Source organism: Mobula birostris, chromosome 23, assembly GCF_030028105.1.
Source record: "Mobula birostris isolate sMobBir1 chromosome 23, sMobBir1.hap1, whole genome shotgun sequence".
Classification (NCBI taxonomy): domain Eukaryota; kingdom Metazoa; phylum Chordata; class Chondrichthyes; order Myliobatiformes; family Myliobatidae; genus Mobula; species Mobula birostris.
The window spans coordinates 26,126,030-26,149,867 of NC_092392.1; the positions used below are offsets into that span (position 1 = coordinate 26,126,030).

At 43.7% G+C, this 23,838-nt stretch overlaps 1 protein-coding gene and 1 long non-coding RNA gene across 4 annotated transcripts in view; one reads left to right on the forward strand and one right to left on the reverse strand.

Annotated features, from left to right (window-relative positions):
- Nucleotides 1-7,168: 7,168 nt before the first annotated feature.
- LOC140186945 (uncharacterized) lies at nt 7,169-13,423 on the reverse strand. The gene is made up of 3 exons (XR_011882978.1): nt 9,220-13,423; nt 8,271-8,390; nt 7,169-7,361 (listed from the first exon to the last, which is right to left on the reverse strand). It is a non-coding gene; the product is annotated as an uncharacterized lncRNA (long non-coding RNA).
- Nucleotides 12,691-23,838, forward strand: part of LOC140186944 (uncharacterized) — a 132,940-nt gene continuing 121,792 nt past the window's right edge. The window contains exon 1 of one of the 3 annotated variants that reach the window (XR_011882977.1): nt 12,691-13,398. Coding sequence is in view for 1 of the 3 variants with exons in the window: in XM_072241756.1 (XP_072097857.1) it covers nt 13,239-13,398 (160 nt within the window). In the remaining 2 variants the exon portion in view is untranslated. The remainder of the gene's footprint in view (nt 13,399-23,838) is intronic. The other 2 variants (XM_072241756.1, XM_072241758.1) reach the window with 2 other exon arrangements.

The window sequence follows — 23,838 nt, forward strand, 5'->3', positions numbered from 1 at the left end:
CTCAGACTGATTGTTGAATCTACTTCACCTTTTTCAAGAGAGCCCATGTGCCATTCCGAAGATGAAACGGGCTCTTCACAACAGATTGCTGGCATCTGGAGCAACAGGCAAGAGTTCAGACGGTTGAGCAACACCTGTGGGAGGAAATTGGATGAGGTGGAACTTCTTTTGCCAGCGGGTGGTGAATCTGTGGAATTCATTGTCATAGACGGTTGTGGGGGCCATGTCAATGTGTATACAGTATTTAAAGCACAGGTTGATAGGTTCAATAGGCACATTTAATGTTAGAGTAATGTATATATGTGGGCACGTGGCCAAGTGGTTAAGGCATTGGACTAGCGACCTGAAGGTTGTGAGTTCGAGCCCCAGCCAAGGAAACGTGTTGTGTCCTTGAGCAAGGCACTTAATCACACATTGCTCTGCGACAACACCGGTGCCAAGCTGTATGGGTCCTAATGCCCTTCCCTTGCACAACATTGGTGTTGTGGAGAGGGGAGACTTGCAGCATGGGCAACTGCTGGTCTTCCATACAACTTTGCCCAGGCCTGCGCCTTGGAGAGTAAAGACTTTCCAGGTGCAGATCCATGGTCTCGCAAGACTGTGACTTTATACTACAGTATAACTATGACTATGACTATGACTAACGGATGCCTTATATAATATACATCCTGAAATTCTTTTTCTTCCCAAACATCCACAAAAAGAGGAATGAATGACAATTAAATGTTAGAAAGTCCCAAAGTACCCCCTCTCACACACAAGCAGCAGCAAAGCAACAACCCACCCCCACCCTCACCAGCATAAAGCATCAGCACCCTCCACTGAGCACTCAAACGTGCAGCAAAGCATCAATACAGACACAGACTTGCAGTACCCCAAAGGCTACTCGTTCACCCGGTAATTCGACTTACCACAGGCTCTTTCTCTCTCCCTAATATGGGAAAAAGAGGCGCCCCTGTTTCACAGTGAGAGGGGAGACATAACAAACAACTCGCTGATTTATGATGTTCAAAGGTTGTTGCGTCGTTTTTATCCCGAGCTCTGCTCCCAGAGAATCAGCCCCGGAAAGGCTTAGTTCTCTGGACACACGGCTCCCAATGTTCTCCTGCGGTGCCTCAGTCAGGGATACCAGCCTTGAATCAGCCTGTCTCCAGAGCTACGAAAATCTGGCGCCCTGAAGATGCGCTAATCTTCCAGGCCGTGTCCTTGGCACATCAAAAAGCAACTGGTTGTGAGGCCCTGAGAGCAGGTTCCATTCCCGCAAAGAACCGATTAGTAGGGATATCAAAGGTTACAGGGAGAAGGCAGGAGAATGAGTTTGTGAGGGATGATACACCAGCCATGATGGAATGGCAAAGAAGACTCGATGGGCCAAATGGCCTAATTCTGCTCCCATGTGTTATGGTTAACATTTCAGGTCAAAACTCTGCATCAGGACTCAAACATTGTCAATTCCAGGGTTATTTTACTGCCAAATGCCAATTTCTCAGTCAATATCAGGGAAACAGGATTCCAGGTATTATTAGGGTGCATTTCAGATAGCACTGACCACAGTTCAGAATTAGCCTCCCCTTGAGAAAAACACAGTAAATAAAGTATTTGTTTTAGAGTACACAATTGTGACTGAGAAATCTTCTCAATTGCTGACACTTGAATGAAAGCTTCTGCAAGAGATTTAAGGTATATACATCTTCTGCTCCATTCCCATCAAGAAGGCCTCAAAGCCCTCCGCTACTTTCTGGATAATAGACTTCACCAGTTCCCTACCACCACTACCCTCCTCCGGTTGGCAGAACTGGTTCTCACACTTAATAACTTCTCTTTTGGCTCTTCCCACTTTCTTCAGACTAAGGGTGTAGCTATGGGAACTCGCATGGGCCCCAGCTATGCCTGTCTCTTCGTTGGTTATGTGGAACAGTCTGTGCTCCAAACCTATTCTGGTACTGCTCCCTAACTTTTCCTTCAGTACATTGACGACTACATTGGTGCTGCTTCCTGCACTCATGCTGAGCTCGTCAATTTCATCGACTTTACTTCAAATTTCCACCCAGCCCTCAAATTCACTCGGTCTATCCCGGACACCTCTCTCCCCTTTCTCGATCGCTCTGTCTCCATCTCTGGAGACAGACTGTCCACTGACATCTTCTACAAGCCCACTAACTCTCATAACTACCTCGAGTATACCTCTTCCCACCAAGGGGCTGGAGACTACCTAAACGATATATGAGGTGTTGCTCCTCCAACCTGAGTTTAGCCTCATCGTGGCAGTAGAGGAGGCCATGTATGGACATATCTGAATAGGAATGGGAAGCAGAGTTGAAGTGGGTGGCTACTGGGAGATCCTGTTTGTTGTAGCAGATGGAGCAGAGATGCTCGATGAAGCGGTCCCCCAATCTGCGTCGGATGTGACTGATGTACAGGAGGCCACACCGGATGCAATAGATGACCCCAACAGACTCTCAAGTGAAGTGTTGCCTCACCTGGAAGGACTGTTTGGGGCCCTAAGTGGTGGTGAGAGAGGAGGTGTAGGGACAGGTGTAGCACTTACGCTTACAGGGATAAGTGCTGGGTGGGAGATCCGTGGGGAGAGACATGTGGATCAGGGAGTCGCGGAGGGACCGATCCCTGTGGAAAGCAGAGAGGGAAAAATGTGCTTAGTGGTGGGGTCCTGTTGAAGGTGGCGGAAGTTGCGGAGCATAATGTGCTGGATCCGGAGGCTGGTGGGGTGGTAGGTGAGGACAAGGGGAATTCTGTCCCTGTTGTGGTGGCGGGAGGATGGGGTGAGGGCCGAAGTGCGAGAAATGGAGGAGATGCGGGTGAGGGCATCATTGATGATGACAGAAGGGAAACCACGATCCTTAAAGAAAGAGGACATTTATGATGTCCTGGAATGGAAAGCCTCATCCTGGGAGCAGATGCAGAGGAGACGGAGGAACTGGGAATAGGGAATGGCATTTCTGCATGTGGTGGGGTGGGAAGGTTTCCACGGATGCTGCCCAACCTGCTGAGTTCCTCCAGCATGTTGTGAGTGTTGTTCTGAATAGCTGATCAGTGAATATCAGAGGAATTACTTTTGAGAGGGTTGTTTTTAGCTTTCTCAACTGTAGTCTGGTGAATAACCTTTACATTAAAAACAGAAATAAAGAAATATTATTCTTTAGGAGAATAATATAAAGAATTATATTCTTTAGGAGGAGAGAGTGCAGCGCACCATGCGTGCACAGCCCTCTGGTGAAAAATGATATCGTATCCGTTAAATAGGGGCCGTGGACAATTCTGATTTGATGGAGACAGACGTGAAAGCACAGAGGAACATCTGAAGAAATTTCTGAAACGCCCATTCGTTGCTGTCGTTACCGCGCGATTGTGAATCTTCCAGAGGGAAGACCTCAAAATCCCCCGCTTTGCTTGCTGTTGGCGACCGAGATTGAGGTCGAATCGCTCAGTACTCGGTGTCGGAGAGCTGATCGGAGGCTCGAAATTTTCAGATGACTCAGAGTCGGACTGTGGTCAGGCATGGCAGGGGGTGCTTTTCTTCCTTCTCCTGTCTGCGAGAGATGTGGGATATTTGAGAGGCTTTGAACTTTTTACTGTGATCATGGACTGTTCTTCATCAAGTTATGGTATTGTTGCACTGTTGTAACTATATGCTATAATTATGTGGTTTTGTTAAGTTTTTTCAGTCTTGGTCTGTCCTGTGTTTTGTGATATCACACCAGAGGAAATATTGTATCAGTTCTTAATGCATGCATTACTAAATGACAATAAGAGAGGACTGCATGTCTTCAGAATCTATATTTGTCACCTGTACAACGAAACATCAAAAAACGCAGTGAAAGGCTTGTCAATGACCAACAGAGTCTGTGAATATGCTGGAGGAAGCCCTCAAGTGTTGTTGTGTTTCCGGAGTCAACATACTTACCAACCCTAATCCATGTGTCTTTGGGTGTGGGAGGAGATCAACATGATCACGGGGAGAATGTACCAACATTCTCTTACGCACAGTGGCGGGAATTGAACCCCGATCGCAGATCGCTGGCACTGCAGGGTATTGTGTCAACCACTAGGCTACCATGCTGTCAAGCAAGGAAGCTTACAAGGAAGGCATTCTAATGGTCTGCAGCTGGAAACTAGTTAATATTCAACAGTATACAACACAGTTCATCTTGTTCATTCACTTTTCAAAGGCCTGTAATTGTGTCCAACCCTGGTCCAACCACTCTCGGTCCTTTAGTGCCAGATTACAAAATAAGCAAAGTAATGTATTTAATTTTCCATTTTGTGATGGCTTGTTTCAATGCATTATAAAGATAGCAAAATTTATTAAATGCACCCAGTTGAAACCCGTGCAGTTCCTTAGGGACAATTAGAACTAACGTTTTGTTTATACAAGAGATTTTGCAGATGCTGGAAATAAGAAGAATGCACACAAAATGCTGGAGGAACTTGGCGTTTCAAGCAGCATCTACGGAGAGGAATAAACAGACAGTATTTCAGACTCAGAACTTCCTTGTTAACATTGTTATTGTAGTGTTGGTACAACAATCTGTATTAATTATATATCATCTCTCTTGGGGATCGAGAGCAAACACCCATTGGGGGATCAGCTATTTGGATGCCCAAGGCAGGCTTGCATGTTCAGTTTACCAATAAACTACAAAAAATATTTTGCAACATTTGTTTTGTAGTTCTTCCTGACTATAAACTGATGAGTGCTTTTATAGTTTAAAAAAATGAAAATCCCCCAGGGAAGGATATCTAATGCTCTAATCTTAAGCAGCTCTCCAGACAGCCAAGTCCAAACTCTAACCAGTGGTCAACATTTCAAAGACACAAATAAAAAGTCAAAAATGTAACAACTGTTAATGCCAAGATAATTTTTGTGAGTTTAAAATATGCAACTTTGAACTAAAATATAAATGTGCTGTTCTTACTGGCACATTGTTTCTGTGGCACTGCACAGATACATGAAAAAGTTAATTCCCCCTAATCTTGGAACACATGAACACCATTAATAGAAAGCTATTGAGGTTTGTGCAAGAGCCTCATACCCCTGAGCTGGGGGACAAGAGTTATCATTCACAGAGCAATGGGATACTTCACATGTACCATCACCAACATGCCAGCTAACGCTCTGAAGGAATATTATCTCTGTTTATTTATTTTTTAGTTACCGCCAGGATTTGACAACACATACAAGGATGACATAAATTGCTATTGTATATACCTCATGAAAAAATAGACATTCTCTCACCCCTTTTCTTTTTTCATTCCTCATCTGGTTACCCTCTCACCACTTCTCTTCTCCTCATCTGCCCATCACCTCCCTCGGGTTCTCTGCCTCCTTCCGTGGTCCACTGTCCTCTCATTAGATTTTCTTCTTCAGCTCTTTCAACTCTTCACTTATCACCCTCTCCACCCCCACCTTCTGAGCCCTTTCTTTCCGATCCTGGAAGGTCTTGGCCAAAAATGTCAACTCTTTATTCCCCTCCATAGATACTGCCCGGCTTGCTGAGCTCTCCAGCATTTTGTGTGCTAGACAATAAGATATAGGAACAGAATTAGGCCATTTGACCCATTGAGTCTGCTCCATCATTCGATCATGGCTGATTTACTTTCCCTCTCAATCCCATTCTTCTTTCTTCTCCTAGTAACCTTTGACACCCTTACTAATCAAGAACTTATCAACCTCCATTTTAAATATGCCAGTGACTTGGCATTGAATTCTACCAATTCACCACCCCTCAAGGTTTCCAGCATCTGCTAAATCTCTTGTGTTTAAGAGATGACATGTTTTGTTTTTGAACAATATCATCCACAGTGGAATTAAAGCATCTTGACCTGATGATGGTGGAGTTTTTGAAAAAAGCAGCCTATTGCCTGAACAGGACAGTATTCAGTTGTGAAGGAGATGTGCCTAGAAAAAAAAGTGTTTACTTTATCATGTTCACTTTTGATTAACACTGTCACTGACAGAACAATTTTCTCTGTATGGTCTCCTTTAGATTTTCAATATGTGTTTTTTTAAAATACTGTCAGCAAAGGTATTTCAATAGTAAATAATGCCTTCTTTTGTATATTTAGTAGGCAAGTAACATATTTAAACATGTGTGTATTTATGAATCTTGTACATGACATCAATTTCTTTTCACATCTTATTTCCTGTTGACCTAACAATCTTTCCAAACAATGTTATGACTGTGACGAAAGAGGGTTACAAAAAGTACACATAGACTAAGATGTTAACTGTCCTGTGCTGGCACCAGTGGGATCAGCAGTTGATCTGCCACCTGTCTTCAGGAGAAAGAGAGATAAGGAAGACAATGGAGTGGCATTTGGAAATGTTAATGAAGGGATGAGAGAGTTTAACGGAAGGAGACACCAGTCTGAGAATTGTCAAGATCGGCTCCTTTTTGAACCCTGAACTGTTTGAAGTGTGATGGACAGGCGATACCCCAGCAGGGGGATAAAAAGGGACAGGTTCGCTAAGGCAGGGGACACATGACACCATGAGGTAACGAGACCCTGGAAGCGGTGCACCTCCCACAAGTCTGTGGGAGTTTTTGGAGGGCTGATCGTGGGACCAAGCCATAGACGCACAGGGTGGAAAGGTACGATCGGCGGGAACCTGGTGTGTGTCCGCCCTTGCCTGGGTGCCAGGTTCACTGCAGAGGAACGATCGTATCTGGAATGGAGGGGTCACAGTCGGTGACCTCAGAAGACATTACAAAGGGCTCGCCCGAAAGCTGACTGTGAGGAATATCGAAGGTCTGTTTGGAATTCGATTTGAATATTCATTCGCGCTCTCTCTCTCTCTCCCCCACAGCACAGCAGTGATTACTGTGAACTGAACTGAACTCAATTGAACTGAACTTTGTGTCACTTTGAAACTGGTCATTTACCCCTAGACTGCGATAGAGCTTGATTGATCCTATTATCCTAGTTCTGTATACATGTGTGTTTATTCATTGCTAACCTGTTGCATTTATATCCTTACTATTAGAGTACTGTGTTGCTTATTTCTTTAATAAAACTTTCTTAGTTCCAGTAATCCAGACTCCAACTGAGTGGTCCATTTCTGCTGGTTTGGCAACCCAGTTACGGGGTACGTAATATGACAAATAAAGTGCAAAGGTGATATGTAGTTTTGACAAGGATAAATCTTTATACAGCTGCCTGTCATAAAAAAACAATGAAACATGATAATAGGTTAGAGATCTTTTGGACAGTTGCAAAAATCAGTTTCATGTCCAGAGTCAAACAGTATGGAAACAGGCCTTTGGTCCAAGTCATCCATGGTGACGAAGGCTCCCTTCTCAGCTAGTCATGTTTTCCTGCATTTCGCCCGCATCCCTCTGAAGCTGAACACAACATTCAAAAGCACACAAAATGCTGGAGGAATTCAAGTCAGATAGTATGTACTGTACAAATAGGAATAACCAGTTAGCATTTTGGGCCGAGATGCTTCATCGGCACTGAAAAGGAATAGGGAAGAAGTCAGAATAAGCAGCTGGGGGGAGGGGAAGGAGTACAAGCCAGCCGGTTGTTTATGAAAGATTTCCAGCATTCCCGGAATCTCCTGTGTTTATGAAAACCTGCCAGATTGTACTCCTTCCTCCTTCCCACTTCTTATTCTGGCTTCAGCCCCCTTCTTTTCCAGTACTAATGAGGGGCCTCGGCCAGCAACGTTGCCTTTTATTCTTCTCTATAAATGCTGACTGACTCTCTGGGTTCCTCCTGAACTTTGTGTGTGTTGCCCTGGATTCCCAGCAGAATCTCTTATGGTTACAACATTTCAAATGCAACCTCAAACTTGGATTATAAAACCACATTTTAATTCCACATCCCATTCCCATTCTGACCTGTCTATCCATGGCCTCCTCTACTGTAAAGATGAAGCCACACTCAGGTTGGAGGAACAACACCTTATATTCCGTCTGGGTAGCCTCCAACCTGATGACATGAACATTGACTTCTCTAACTTCCGCTAATGCCCCACCCCACTCTCGTACCCCATCCGTTATTTATATACACACATTCTTTCTCTCACTCTCCTTTTTCTCCCTCTGTCCCTCTGACTATACCCCTTGCCCATCCTCTGGGTTCCCCCCCCCCCCTTTTCCTTCTCCCTGGGCCTCCTGTCCCATGATCCTCTCATATCCCCTTTGCCAATCACCTGTCCAGTTCTTGGCTCCATCCCTCCCCCTCCTGTCTTCTCCTATCATTTTGGATCTCCCCCTCCCCCTCCTACTTTCAAATCTCTTACTCACTCTTCCTTCAGTTAGTCCTGATGAAGGGTCTCGGCCTGAAACGTCGACTGTACCTCTTCCTAGAGATGTTGCCTGGCCTGCTGCGTTCACCAGCAACTTTGATGTGTGTTGTTATAAAATCTGTTATGTTTTGTAAATCCAAAACATGAAATTAATTGAAAGGAAAACAAGGGAGCTGATAATGTGAGTCTAACTTCATTTTTACCTTGAGTGAGGAGCGCACATATCACGTAGTAGTATCAAAACGTATGTAATTCATGTGTTTTTACATAGAACCCACAATGAATTATTTAAACAATAAAGAGTGCTTAATCAGACAATATACTTACAATATTACTCAATTATTTCTGAGATGTTTGGTTCCTTAAGGTTGTTATAGCCTTAAGATGGTAATGGGGACAAGCTCCTACCACCTTTCATACATTCCCAATTGTGTGTGCCTCAAATAGACTCTGAGAACCAACCTGGCCTTCAGGTGTGGCTTAGCTACCAAGTCTGGCGGAACTGTTTCTACTTACAAGAGAAGGGGCGAAGGCGGGTTACAGGCACCTTAAAACCAATTACTTCAGGCAGGTTGGGCTCGTTAGCTGTAGTTGGCAACTCATCTACGAGAAGGAAAACTGACCTCAAACCTCTGCTGCCTTGCAGCTGTACCCACTAAAGGAAAAATCTGGAGCTGGAGTCCCTAAATCAGTCCTACATTGAGCTCAATGCTGAATGGCAATTCCTGTGATGCTGCTTGTGACGAATTGTGTCGGTCTCTGCCATTTCTTTGGGTTCATCTGATGCATGGGCGGGGGGGGGGGGCTTGCTACATGGTCAACAGCTTACCCTCTATATTCTACTGCCCAGGTTTGCATATCTAAACAGCAAGAACGTAATGTGCATGGTCGACCCTGAATGATGGACATTCAACCCTTAAGATTTATTCGCTCAAATGATTTCTTACTCTTGTGGGACAACATCTTTCCTGTCAAGGGAGATCACTCTGCTTTGCAGGCAAATCTTGTGGCTTTGAAACAATGTCAGTTCTGGGGCCTCCTCTGGCCACCTTTCTTCTCGAACAATTGACTCTACTTTCCTCCACTGATTGATGTGTCGTCTCCAGATGATATCTCCACTGTGTAGAAGAGTGGTCCAGTTCTGACCTTAATCTTTCTGAGTACTCACTTTTGATCACCTCTGTAGTCCCTTGCCAGGACTGTTCTGCTCCTGGACATGCATCAAACTGTTTTGCTTCAGGAGCCTTCAATTGGCCCCAGCTGTTTGTCCTGCATCTTCCTTCTGAGATTGGATTTGAGGAGATCCAAGCGCAAACACAAGGGACGACCCAGGAACAGCATAGTGGGTGAATTGCTGGTTGTGGAGTGTGCTGCATTACGATGAACGAGGAGGAAACAGGCAAGCTTCTGTCTCAGTGCTTGTGAAGTGTGTTCTGCTGACATTGCTCAAGGTGTTTTTTAAACTCTGGGTGAACCATTTGTGGCTGGGTGGTAAATGTAACATGCCTTATCCCATTCATTTCCAGGAATGACAAACTGTTCCACCAACAACTGTAGTCCATGTCACTGACTAGGTGTTCTGGAACACCAATCCTTGCGAAGAGGCTTCTTAACACATCAACAGTGTAGCCAGACCTCTGCCTCCTGTTGTCCTAATCTCTGGAGCTTTGCTCTTTAGCTTCTGTCTATATGCAGGTAGGAGGCCAGGCAAGTGATCAGTTTTCCTGAAATGCGATCTGGCATGGAACAGGAGGCATTCCTTCTCTTAGTATTACAGTTGTCTAGTGTGTTGGGACCTCTGGTGTTACAGGTTATATGCTGATGGTAATTGGGCAGGGATATCTTCAAACAAGCCTAGTCGAAGTCCCTGATTATGATTTGAAATAAGCCAGGATGGACAGCTTCTTGTCTGGAGACAGCATTGTGCAGTATCTCAAGTGCTTGATTACAGTCGGCTGCTGGTGGCATATAAGCTCGGTCAGGGTCACAGATGAGAACTCCCTGGGTAATTGGAACAGACGGCATTTGTGCTCTATGTCGGGGCAACACAAGGCTCAGCAAAATTGCCATATCAGAGCACCACAGAGTTTACCATGAAACACACACTTCTACCTTTTGCCATTTCCGAATCAGCTGTTCAGTCCATCTTGTGAATCGAAAAGCCCTTGGGTCTGATTGCCATATCTGGCATGAAGGCTATCCAGTCCTGTGTCACTTTTATCTTTATCAGATTTTTCATCAACAGCATCCAGATTAGTGCTGTTTTTGAAAGTGCAACTTGATTTTTTAATCTTTTACTCTTCCCTGCATAGTCCATTTTTTGTCTGCCTGACATGCTCTTTGTGTGTGTCCTACCTTGCTGCATTTTCTGCAAGTTTCAACTTTAAACCTGCATTGGTCTGGTGAATGTGAGACCCTGCCATAACAGTAACACAATTTGTTTGGCCAGGCCACTTTCTGTTTAGACATTCAATTTTGTACACTCTCACTTTCATTTCCAATTGCACTCAATTGCATCTCTACCTGCTGTTTCCATTGATACAGCTATTTCAATTGCTCTTTTAAATGTGTTTGCCTCAGTTAAGAGCAGTTTTTGAATGTTTTCTTGTAAGATTCCACAAACTAAATGATCTCTCAGTGGATCATTAAGCCCACTACCAAACTGACAATGCTCTTCAATTCTGCTTATGAAACCTAAAGCGCTCTTCAATGGTTTCAGTTCTAAATGATCCTCCATTGCTTTCACAATATTAACAAAGCTGTTTTGGTTGGTACAGTCAAACTTCTAAGCAAATTATATGCCTTTAAATCCAATGCACTCAGCAAAGCCAATATGCATTTCCTATCGGCTATTTAATTTGCATCAAAATACTGCAAGTCATGGGGACAGAGGGGCACAGGGCAGGAACAGATCACAGGGGCAGTGGAGTCTAGTGTGAAAACAGGTCATGGGGACAGTGGGATGAAGGGTGAAAGCGGTTATGGGTACAATGTGCAATGCAAACTAGTTTAGTTTCATTCCTTTTCTTTTTCTGATTTAGCAGCAAGAGGCGATTGCAAACAAAAGAGGCAATGTATTAAAAATGCTTTAATAGGTACGTAAAGGGACAAAATAATACTTATCCACACCACAGAATCTTCAAGTGACCAACAGCTTTGCCAGCCTCTGTCTTCCAATGTCTTTCTGTCTCCAACTCTTAGCCCAAGAGAAGATTCCCTACCTGCACAAACAAATTGCCCCTTTTGATAACCTTAAAGACCCCCATTTAAAAAAAAATCTCTCCCAACCTTTGGCCAAGACGCAACTTAAAAAAGTTTGGCAAGTGTGAGAGGAAAACATTTTTTCACCTAATTCATTCAAAATGGAGACAAAACATTGGTCAGTAATGGGGAAAACAGGCCATCAGCACATTTTGTCTCACACATTGTAGCATGCACCAAGGAATCAAATTTAACTCTTTCCTTACAGGGTGGGAGTAGGTTATGTTGACAGTGGGGTGCAGGGTGGGAGCAGATCACAGGGACAGTAGGGTGGAGAGTGGGAGTAAAACAACAAATTTCATGACACGTCAGTGATAATAAGACCGGACTCTAAAGAGTTTAGGACATTATTGGTGGGAGGAAGTAGCTGAAGTGTGGGATAATGGAGGGTGGAAATAGCTGTGGAGGGGTGGATTAGTGATGGGGTGAGGTGATGGGGGGGTGGATGTAACTGGAGAGGTAAGTTGGTGATCAGAGAAGGTTGAGGGGTGGATCATTAGAACATATGGAAGAAAGACTAAGACACGGGAGCAAAATTAGACCATTTAGCGAACTGAATCTGCTCTGCCACTCCATCAATTCTGATATATCATTTCTCTCAACCCCATTCTCCTGTAATCTTTGACACTCTTACTAATCAAGAATCTATCCACCTCAGCTTTAAATATATCCATGATATGGCCTCCCTAGATTCACCACCCTCTGCGTAAAGAAATTCATCCTTAGTTCAGTACTAACGGTACAGCCTTCTATTCCGAGGCCTAGACATCCCCGCTACAGGAAACTTCCTCTTCACGTTCACTGTCTAGGCCTTTCAATATTCCAGGCGTTTCAGAGGTCGGAGGGGTGGCTGAGTGAACGGAGGAAAAGCGGTTGATGTGGCTTGGCGGGGCAGGGTCGGTGCTAGGGAGGCTTGGAAAAAGGCAGCAGGGAAGTTGTGGGTCAGTGAACGGGGACAGAGGGACGTGCTGGTGGGATGCAGGCCGCTGGTGAAGGAACGAAGGGGCGGTGTGGGTTAGCGATAGGGGGATGGGTCCAGGGCCAGCGGAATTTGACACTGGAGATCGTGATCGGGTGCTAAACAGTTGACAACAGACGTAACGTTAAGGACCGGAAGGTCCCCCTTGTTCCCAACCACCGCTAATTATGACGCAATAGAACCCCAGTCAAACTCAAACTCCCTGTTACAACTGGTAACATTGTGGCGGCGAAGGATACATCAAGCCCGGGTAACAGCGTGACTGTGTGCCCGCGTCTCCGGCGATCATCGGAGATTTTTCTCCCCTCTTTTGTTTTAAAAGTAGTCCAGCTCGAGTCCTCAGGCGAATGAGTAATGCGTTTCCCTGCGAGAAGCTGAGCCGGGATGGGGGTCACGACCGCTTCTCAGGAAGTCCGGAGCAGAACCTCCTTCCGCAATGTAGCACCGTCACGCACACAGCTTTCTCTTTCTTTATTTTCCTCCCGATGTAGTGCTTCCGCCCCAGTGGAAGAAACGCCTCCGTGTCTCATTATTTTCTGAGCACGCTGTCGGCCACCGAGAAACCAACTCGTGTTGTGATTCCCTGCTGGAGAAAGGATATTCGGGAGCGCGTCCACCGTGCCTGCCGACGGCGCCGTGTTTGTTCCTCTCACCCCCCGGGAGGGGACCCGCTCATGTGGAGTTTGGCTGCATTTCCAACCGCCACTTACACGTGCATAAATATATATGGGAAAGAAGAGGGGGGAGGGTGAAGCTCACTGTCGGCCCAAACGAGGACGCATGAAGGGGAGAGGCGAGAGGCTGCGCTGCGGAGGAGAAGGGAAAAAGATGTCCGCTCGGCGGTCGCCCGATTGTCAACAGACGTCTCCCCCCGTTCGGGAGACAGGTGAGTCCCATGTCGGGCAGCATTCCCCCCCAGCTGTAGCTTTCCGCCCGCCAAATCACTCCAGGAGCTGCGCAGACCCGCATTTTGTCTCTCTTACCAGATTTACCCATCCCACTTTATCCAAGGGGTGGATGTGCTTCGGTGGTTTTTGAAGCCAAGCCAACTTGCAGTAGAAAGTTTATAGTGTCGCAGGGGAAGAGGGGAGGTTTGAGAACGTCGTTGCACCTGGAAGTAAATGGGCAACCATCAACAAGGTCGTAGTTAGAGCGATTAGGCTGAACAATGTTAATTCTGTTAACGTCATGGGTCAAATGACCTGATTTTGTTTTCCGTTTTGGGGCCAGTGGTGATTTGACCTTTGGATATGGAAGTTACCAGGAGCTTTCAGTTGGTTCTTGAGTGTAGGCAATGGCATGGGGCTGGTCAACAACATGTTCCCAGTTTGATAGGCTCTCTGATCAAAAATTCCAGAAACTATCAGTGGAGAGAGAACAAATGAACATTCTTGAAATAATCTGCTTCTCTTTCATAGAACATAGGACACTACAGCACAGTTCAGGCCCTTTGGCCCATGATGGTGTGCCTGCCAATATAAATCTACATCACAATCTACCTATCCTCTCCTATGCAGCCCATTTCCCTCCATTTTTCTTACATCCATAAGTAATCTTTTAATTGTCCCTATTTTATCAGTTTCTACCACCATTACTCTGCCCATCTGATCTAGAATTTTCCACAGATGCTGCATCACATGGGGGAGTGGGCCAAGTAATGGCAGATGGAATTTAATGTGGACAAATGCAAAGTGTGGCATTTGGGAAGTTAGGCCAGAGCAGGTCTTGTCCAGTTGTGGAGACTGTTGTAGAGCAAAGCGACCTAGAAGTACAACATATCATTCCCTGAAAACATTGTCAATGATCCCTCACATTCCTCCAACAATCTCTATAAACTCCCAAGCAGGAGGTACTGTGGCGTGAGAACATGGACTTGTTAGGATGGGAAACAGTTTCTTCCCCTGGACATGAGACTACCGAATTCCCTACCACCTTCTCATCATGGCAAAATCATTATACAGTCCAATTTTTGTAAATGCATCTTACTATTTGTCAATTTATTTGTGGTAATACTACAATATGTGAAGAGTATTGATGATGGCTGGGGTCACCCGCCACTGCCCAGAAGGAGGCAATGGCAAACCGCTTCTGTAGTATTTGCCAAGAACTATCATGCACATAAACCATGATCAACATCATACAACATGGCACATGATGACAGCTTTATGCCTTCTGAGCTACGGAGTGTTTCTGGCACTTTTCCTTTTAGCATCTTGATTTAAAAGAAAATTGGCAGATCTGTGTACTTACTCTGGTGCCAAAAGTAAGGCCTTATTGAACTTCCCCATTGAGAATATAATAACCATTTAAAGGCATGCAGCTAGTTTTAATTTGATAAACTGAATATCAGTGCTTTTTGTTTATTTCTCTGACAAACGTGGATGCATTTTTATACTATGGTTGTAGTTATAGGAAGAGATGTTTACATAGATATTTTTTAATTTAAAATATAAGTTAAAGATAAGTGTTTTAGCCTTGGAGATGTGCATGTGAAGATTAATCATTTCTGACTTCAGAAATCTATGAGGATCTTGAATTGTCCTAGATCCAGTTTAAGGTGAAATGTGCCAGTTTTGGACTTCAATCTGCAATCCTGTGTTCGCAATTATTCCGCGTAGATCTACATTATTTAAACAATGCATGGTAGGAATACTGAGGAACGGAGGAAGTTTGGTGTTCAAGCCCAAAAATCTCTGAAGGTGGTAGCACACATTCACGCAATGATGAAGAAGGTATATGGGATATTTGCTTTCATTAGCTGGGGCTTTGGTTATCTGAGAGATTATTGCACGTCTTAGGATTCTTAGCAGCATGGAGGAACAGGGATTTTGAGGACAATGTCCATAGATCCCTCAAAGTTGTTGTGCAAGTTGATAGGGTGGTTAAGAAGGTGCGTGGTGTGTTGGTCTCCATTAGTCAGGGAACTGAGTTCAAGAGCTGTGAGGTAATATTGCAGCTTTATACCCAGTTTATGTTCCCCTCATTATAGGAAGGCTGTGGAGGCATTAGAGAGAGTGCAGAGGAGATTTACCAGGATGCTGCCTGGGTTAAAGAACATATGAAGATAGGTTGCACAAGCCTGGGCTTTTCTCTTTGGAGTGAAGGGTGATGAGAGGGTACTTGATAGGAGTGTAGATGATAAGAGGCATAGATGAAGTGGACAGCCAGAGACTTTCCCAGGGCGGAAATGGCTAATATGGGGGTGGGGGGGGGCATAACTTTAAGCTGATCGGTGGAAAGTGTAGGGGGAATGTCAGAGGTAGCTTTTTCACACAGAGTAGTGAGTGCAAGGAATGTGCTGCCGGGGGAGGGGTGTGTTAGAGACAGATATATTACATTTAGAAGACTCTTAAGCACATGGATGAAACAAAAATGGAGGACTATGTACGTGGGAGGGAAGGAATAGATAATCTTGAGGGTAAAATGCTCTGCACAAAATTGCGGGCTGAAGGTCCTGTACTCCTTTGAGTTCTATCTTTATAAAACATTGTTTAGGCCATGGCTGGACTATTATGTACGTTTCTGTACACACAGAATTGGAAGGCATGGTTGTATTTGGAGAGTATGCATAGGAAATTTATCAGGATATTTCTGGGATAGAATGTTCAATTTATAAGGAACAATTGGATAGGTTTGCTATTTTTCCTTGGAAGTTTGTGAGGGGTTTGGATAGGAGGAATCATTTCTCAAAATAGCACAAGTGTCCAAGAATAGAGACTGTTGGTTTGGGATGAGTGGTGGGAGGTTCAGAGAAAACTTGAGGAATAAGCTTTTCCAACCAGAAAGCAGGTAGAATCTGGAATACGCTACCTGAGAGGTAGAGGCAGGTAACTCGCACAACATTTCAAAAGTATGGAGAAGAATTTGAATTGGCAGCGCACTGAAGACTATGAGCCAAATTCATTTAAATGGGATAATATAGATGAGTACTTGATAGTAATGTGGTGGGCTGAATGAACCTTTTCTGTGCCGTAAGACTTAAATAAGAGTGTCAGATTGTCTCATGAACTCAGGATTGTCTTTTGTAAGTTAGAAGTTCAAACATTACTTCAGAAAGGCTAGCACTGTAACACAGCCAGGCATTTTGGCGTAGTGCAGAGAATTATGACAATGTTTTTAGCTTCTGTTTCCGGATGAGATATTAGAAAGAAGTGATACCATTCACCATTTCTGGAGAATGTGAAATGATGCTTTGACTCGATCATTCAGGGCAGAGCAGTGATTCCTCCCAGTGTCCCAGCCAGCATTTATTTGTCAGGTATAGTGCTTGCCCAAAAAAAGATTAGTCAGCCATTGTTATCTATACATAGCTGCATGCAGTTTGGCTTCTAGGTTTTCTTACAAAATGACTTTCGAGAGCAATTCGGTAAGAGGTGACCAGTGCAAATTGCAAATGTCAGCAGCCTTTTTCAAAAATAACTGGAGCCAAGAAGTGTGAAGCATTTGGCATAACATCTGTTGGGAGAGTGCAGGGTGTAAAAAAATGAGGAAGAAGAGACAATCAGTTATTGAGAAGCTTAATGCAAACAAGTTGAGTCAACATGCCTTTGAAAGGTAAATCATGTTTGGCAAATTTGCTAGAGTAATTCAAGAAAATGACCTTCAGGAAAACTTGAGGAGGTTGTGCACTTTGAAGGAAGGAATCAATAAGTATACTATTATCTAAATGGAAGGAGACTGCAGATTGACTTTGGAGGATCCAGGTGTGCTTCTGCAAGAAACAAGAAGTTGGCATATAGGTTGCAGCATGTAATTAAGTAGGCAGTGACATTTTAGCTTTTATTATTGGAGTTCATAAATAGAGAAATATTATTATAATTTTGCTGGGCATTGTTGAGGCTACACCTGGAATACTGTGTTGAGTTTTGGTTCCCTTATTTAAGGGTAGATTAGAACTGGAGGAGGTCTAAAAGAGATTCTCCAGACTTATTCCTGGGACCAGAGGGCTTTGTTATCACAAACAGCTAAAACATTTATGTTTGTAATTTTAAGCATTTAGAAGGCATGTCAGATCCTGACCGAGTGTGGATACAAAGTAAAGGCGTGATCATTTAAAGCTGATATGGATAAGATTTCTTTTGTGCATTGATGGTGGATCCTCTGCTCTCGAGAATTGTGGAAGTTACGTCATGATGTATTTGATGATTTGCGTCACAAAAGTCAATTTGTGTGTCTCAAATTGCCTCTGACTACCAAGTTCAGCTCCTGGCCTTCACGTGTGGCTTAGTTATTAAGCCCACCGGAGCCATTTCTACTGACAGGAGAAGGCGCAAAGGTGAGTTCCTGCTGCCTTAAAATCAGACGTTCTGGGCTGACGGGGCTCGTCAGCCGTGGTTGGCAGCTCACCTAGGAGAGGGGAAACCCTGATCTTAAACCTCCGCTGCCTTACGGCTATACCCATTCACAAGGAAGGCTTTGGGAGTAAACCCCGAGGAAAAATCCGGAGCTGGAGTTCTGAAGGTAGTCCTATGTTAAGTTCAACGCTAACTGGCGACAACTACAATAATGCTGGTGCCAAACTGTATCGGTCTCTGCCGTTCCTTTGGATTCATCAGCTACATAGAGAGGGGGAGCCTGCTGCATGGACAACAGCTTGCTCTACATATTGTACTACCCTGGTATGCATACTGGTTTTTGTATGGGTTTAGCTAGGATGCCACATCCGCGGTCGATCTCAACTAGTGGAGGACTGTAGTGTGAAGGAGTTTGAGATTGGGCAGCAGTGCAGACGTACTGGAAGCATTCCCGCGCAGGTCTACAGTGGAGCTTAGAAAAGCGGCCACTTTTCAGCGGGAGTCTTTGATTGGACAGCGGTGCAGACGCAGTAGAGGTATTCCCGCGCAGGTCCAGAGTGGAGCTTGAAAAAGCAGCTAGTTTTTAGTGGGAGTCTTTGATTGGACAGCAGTGCAGACGCAGTGGAAGCGTTCCTGGGCAGGTCTAGAGTGGAGCTTGACAAACCCAGTCTCCATAAAAGAGAGATACCATCTAGCGAAGCAGTCACTGTGGGACTGGTCTGAGTCAGAGTGATAAGGCTTTGGCTCAACAGGCTTTGGCAAGAACACGCAGCAGTGAGATAAGTAGATAAGTTTATTTCTTATTTCTTTTTCTTATTTAACTCTTGAATGAATAGGGGGTATGTCTGCAGGGCTGGTGTTCTGTTCTGGGTGTCAGATGTGGGATTTTGAGGAGACTTCCAGTCTCCCTGATGGCCACATCTGCACCAGGTGCATTGAGATGCAGCTCCTTGGAGACCATGTAGGGAACTGGAGCTACAACTTGATGAGCTTCGTCTAGTTAGGGAAAGTGAAGTAGTGATACAGGGAAGTAGTCACTCGAAGGCTCCAGGAGACAGATAAATGGGTGACTGTCAAGGGAGAGAAGGGAAAAGGTCTGATAGTGGAGAGCACCCCTGTGACCATCCCCCTCAACAATAAGTACTCCATTTTGAGATGTAGTAGTGGTCATAATACAATTGAATTCACACTGCAATTTGAGAGGGAGAAGCAATAGTTAGTTGTATCAGTGTGGCAGTGGAATAAAGGAATTAAAGAGGCATGAGAGAAGACCTTGCCCAGGTGGATTGGAGGGGATACTGGTAGAGATGACGGCAGAGCAGAGGTGGTTGAAATTTCTGGGAACAGTTGACAAGGCGCAGGACAGATGTGTCCCACAGAAGAGGTTGTTCTCAAATAGCAGGGGTAGGTAACCGTGGCTGATAAGGGAGGTTAAGGATTGCATAAAAACCAAGGAAAGGGCATATAATGTAGTAAAAGTGAGTGAGAAGTGGAATCAATGAGAAGTTTTTAAAGTCCAACAAAAGGCAACTAAAAAAGCCAAAGAAGGGAAAAGATGAAATATGAAGGCAAACTAGCTAATAAAGCAGGATACCAAAAGTTCTTCAGCTTTATAAAGAGTAAAAAGGTGAGAGCTGATATTGGGTCACTGGAAAATAATGCTGGTGAGGTAGTAATGGAGGACAAAGAAATAGCAGATGAGCTTAATGGGTACTTTGCATCTGTTTTCGCTGTGGAAGATACTAGCAGTTTGCCAGATGTCTCTGAATGTCAGGGAGCAGGAGTGAGTGCCATTGCTATTGCAAAGGAAAAATGCTAGGCAAACTCAAAGGTCTTAAGGTGGATAAGTCACCTGGACCAGTAAAACTACATCCCAGAGTCCTGAGAGAGGTTGTAAAAGAGATAAGGGATACATTGGTCTTCATCTTTCAAGAATCACTTGATTCTGGCATGGTCCCGAAGAAGTGGAAGATTACAAATGTCACTTCACGCTTTAAGAAGGGAGGAAGGCAAAAGAAAGGAAATTATAGGCTAGTTAAACTAACCTCAGTGGTGCAGAAATGTTGTAGTCTATTATTAAGGATGAAGTTTCAGGGTACTTGCAGACTAATGATAAAATGTCAAAGTCAGCATGGTTTCTGTAAAGAGAAGTCTTGCCTGATGAATTTGTTAGAGTTCTTCGAGGAAGTTACAAGCAGAGTGGACAATGGAGAGGTAGTGGATGTCATTTGCTTGGATTTTCAGAAGGCATTTGATAAGGTGCCACTCATGAGGCTGCTTAACAAGTTAAAATCCTATGGCGTTACAGGAAAGATACTGGTATGGGTAGAGAAATGGTTGACAGGCAGGAGGCAGTGAACATAGTGTTGGGAAATGTATGATAATGCATTTTGGTAAAAGGAACAATAGTGCAGACTATTATCTAAATGTGGGATAAAATTCAGACATCAGTGGTGCAAAGGGACTTAGGAGTCCTTGTGCAAAACATCCAGAAGGTTAATTTACATGTTGAGTCTGTGGTAAAGGAGGCAAATACAAAATTGGCATTCAGTTCAAGGGGAAGAGAATAAGAAAACAAGGAGATAATGCTGAAGCTTTATAGGATACTAGTCTGGCCACATTTGGAGTATTGTCAAAAGGTTTGGGCCCCATATCTCAGAAAGGATATGTTGTCACTGGAGAGGAGGATCACAAGGATGATTCTGGGAATGAAGGGGTTAACATATGAGGAGCATTTGTCAGCTTTAGGCCTGTGCTCATTGGAATTTAGAAGAATGCTGGGGGATCTCATTGAAACCCTCCGAATGTTGAAAGGACGAGATAGGATGGGTGTGGGGAGGATGTTTGCTATGGTGGGTGTGTCCAGAACTAGAGGGCACAACTCAAAGTTGAGTGGTGACCCTTTAGAACAGAGGTAAGGAGGAATTGTGTTTTAACCAGAGAGTAGTGAATCTGTGGAATGCAGTGGATGTAAGCCTGTGGTTTCCTGGTTGGGTAGGGCAGCAAAGGTTATGGTGAGAAAGCAGGTGTATTGGGTTGGGTGGGATCTGGGATCAGTCATGATGGAATTGCAGAGCAGACTCGATGGGCTGAAAGGCCTAATTCTGTTCCTATGTCTTATGGTCTAATGCATTAATTGAAAAAATGGAGTTGAAAGGGGAATGGAAAGTATTTCATATATCTTCTATTGAATCCTTTAAGAACTTTGTAGCCCTGTGAGCATATACGGTATCATTGCTTAATTCTAATCCTTGAAAACAGCTGGTAAAAGGCCAGATAAAATGATTCAGACAGCCAAATCCCATCACATGTAAATCTCTCCCCACTAATGAGTGCATTTACATGAAGCATTGCCACAAGAAAGCAAAAGTTTGGAGGAAGTCAGTGAGTCAGGCTGCATCTAAGGAGGGCAATGTATGGTTGAACAGGGTCTGCAAATGAAGAACAGAAGCCAGAATAAGAAAGTTGAAAGGGGGAAAGAATACAAGCTGGCAGTTGATGAGTGAGCAACACACATCAAAGTTGTTGGTGAACGCAGCAGGCCAGGCAGCATCTCTAGGAAGAGGTACAGTCGACGTTTTGGCCCGAAACATCAACTGTACTTCTTCCTAGAGATGCTGCCTGGCCTGCTGCGTTCAGCAGCAACTTTGATGTGTGTTGCTTGAATTTCCAGCATCTGCAGAATTCCTCTTGTTTGAGGTGATGAGTGAGACTAGTTGAGGGGGAGATAAGTGAGAAGCTGGGAGGGGTAGGTGGAAGAGATAAAGGGCTGAAGAAGAGGAATCTAATAGGAGAGGACAGTGAATCATGGAAGAAAGGGAAGGAAGTGGGGAACCATAGGGAGGTGAGGAGAAGAGAATGGATGAGAGGTAACCACTGTCCTTATTGTTTTCCATTGATGGAGAAACTGGGTGAATGGAATGGAATCATTACAGGAATCAGGATGGGCAGAGGAATGTTAATCGTGGGAGCTGACAGACTTCCCTTCGGTAATAGTGATCACTTGGCATATCTTGAAATGCATGTGACAACAGATAGACACTTCACTGATACAGTCTTGGGGCAGGTTTTCTTGCCATGGTAACTGACCTCCAGCTGAAAACATGAGGTGCTTTTGATGTCGAAGTAGAATGACTGTGAACAAATTCCTTCTGATAAAGAGTCTTGAAAGATGAGGCACTGGCACAAAAAATCTGTTCGGTGTTGTAAATTCAGCATTTGGATAACGTACAAATTTTGGCCACTGGACAAGTTACATAGTGGGATTTGGGGTTGATGATCGTGCTGCCTTTCTTTCTTGGTTTCATGGCTGCCCTCAGAAGAACAATTTCAGAGTTGTGTACCCTGATAATAAGTGAACCTTTGCTGCCCCATTGGATGTTCAAAAGCCAGTCTGTCATTTAATATAAGTTGAAAATGTTTGGATCTGGGACTTTCTAGGAGGCGTTCATGGCGGAAGGTATACTTTGGCTTTGCTCCATTCCCTTTACTTCTTTTTAACCCGTAACCACCCTTATTCATTTTGTTTAAACCTATGCTCACGGGTTTATATACCTTTTTTTTGAACTTTGATTTTAAGTTGTTGGAAATGGCAACTCTAAGACGAAGAGACGTTAAAAACAGCAAAGATTCTGATGGCAAGGAAAGAAAAAATGGAGACCCTAAATCATCTACGGATATCCCATTAACTTTAGACACAATTTCGAACCTTCTGGATGAAAAATTCAACTGTCAAGATGAAAAATTTAACCACAGAATTTCAGTGACTGAAGGAGTTTTAAAGACGGTTGAAGATAATCTTAGGTTGCTTAGATGCGAATTTGAACAACAACAAACAAGAATCTCAGAACTCGATGAAGCTGCATGGCGAAGAGATCGAAAGATTGAAACCTTGGAGCAAAATTTATCTTCAACATCTCAAATGTTGGAACGTTATAAATCCAAGATTATCGACCTTGAAAATCACTCCCGGAGATAGAATTTGCAGATAATTGGACTTACCGAAGACCATTGAGGAGGGGGATCCGGTTAAATTCTTCTCGCAATTCTTAATGGACATGTTTGGACCGGAAGTTTTGGATACCCCTCCATTAATTGACCGGGCCCACCGTATTCCTTTCGCCAAACCAACCATAGGTTCTAAACCAAGAGTTGTTATTTTTGGGTTTCATTACATTCACGTCAAGGATCGTCTGATATGAGCTGCTCAAAGAAGAGGAATGATTGAATTTCAAAGTTTCCGATTTCGTTTGGTTGAGGATTTCAGTCCCGAAGTTTTAAGGGAACGGATGGCTTTTAAACCAATGTCTTCAGAATTTTTTCAAAAAGGTTTCAAACCAGCTCTCCTTTACCCAGCTCATCTGAGAGTTGTCCTTCCCAATAATTCCCACCGTCTCTTTAAATCCCCGATCGAAGCTCAAAAATTTCTTGATCTGGATTTGTGTCCTAAGATCTAATTATTCTACTGCTTTTTTCATTTTTGTTCCTATTGGATTTTTTTGTTAGTAATAGATTTACAGATTTGGATCTTTGATAATTGGAGGGCTTAGGTTCTTGGTCTGTAGTGTAGGTTTTTTTTGTTATATACTTTTCGATTAAAGTTTTTTTTTCTTAATGATTCTGTCCGTTTTTCTTTAATTTCTATTTTTATTCTTACTTTCTCTGCTTTTGAAGGTAATTAAGTAGAAGACTTGGGGCTTAATTTTGTTTTTGAAAGGTTTGGGGATATATTTGGTTCTTTTTGTTTCTTTACATTTCAAGATGGCGTTTATGCCTTTCTTCTCCTACGTTGTTTTTTCTAGTTGCGTCATTTTCTTATTGTTTCGATTTGAAAAGTACTAACAATATTAATTGACGCTTGTTTTTTTTCTAAAAATACTAATAAGATGATATTTTGTCCTATGCTTTGAATAACTGTAGCTTTCATTTACTTAGATTAATTTTTTTCGTTTTTTAATATAAATATATATCTTTTGGGCTGCCTTTTAGAAAGATGGGGTTAGATTTAGTGTTAGATTGCTTTTTGGCTTCTC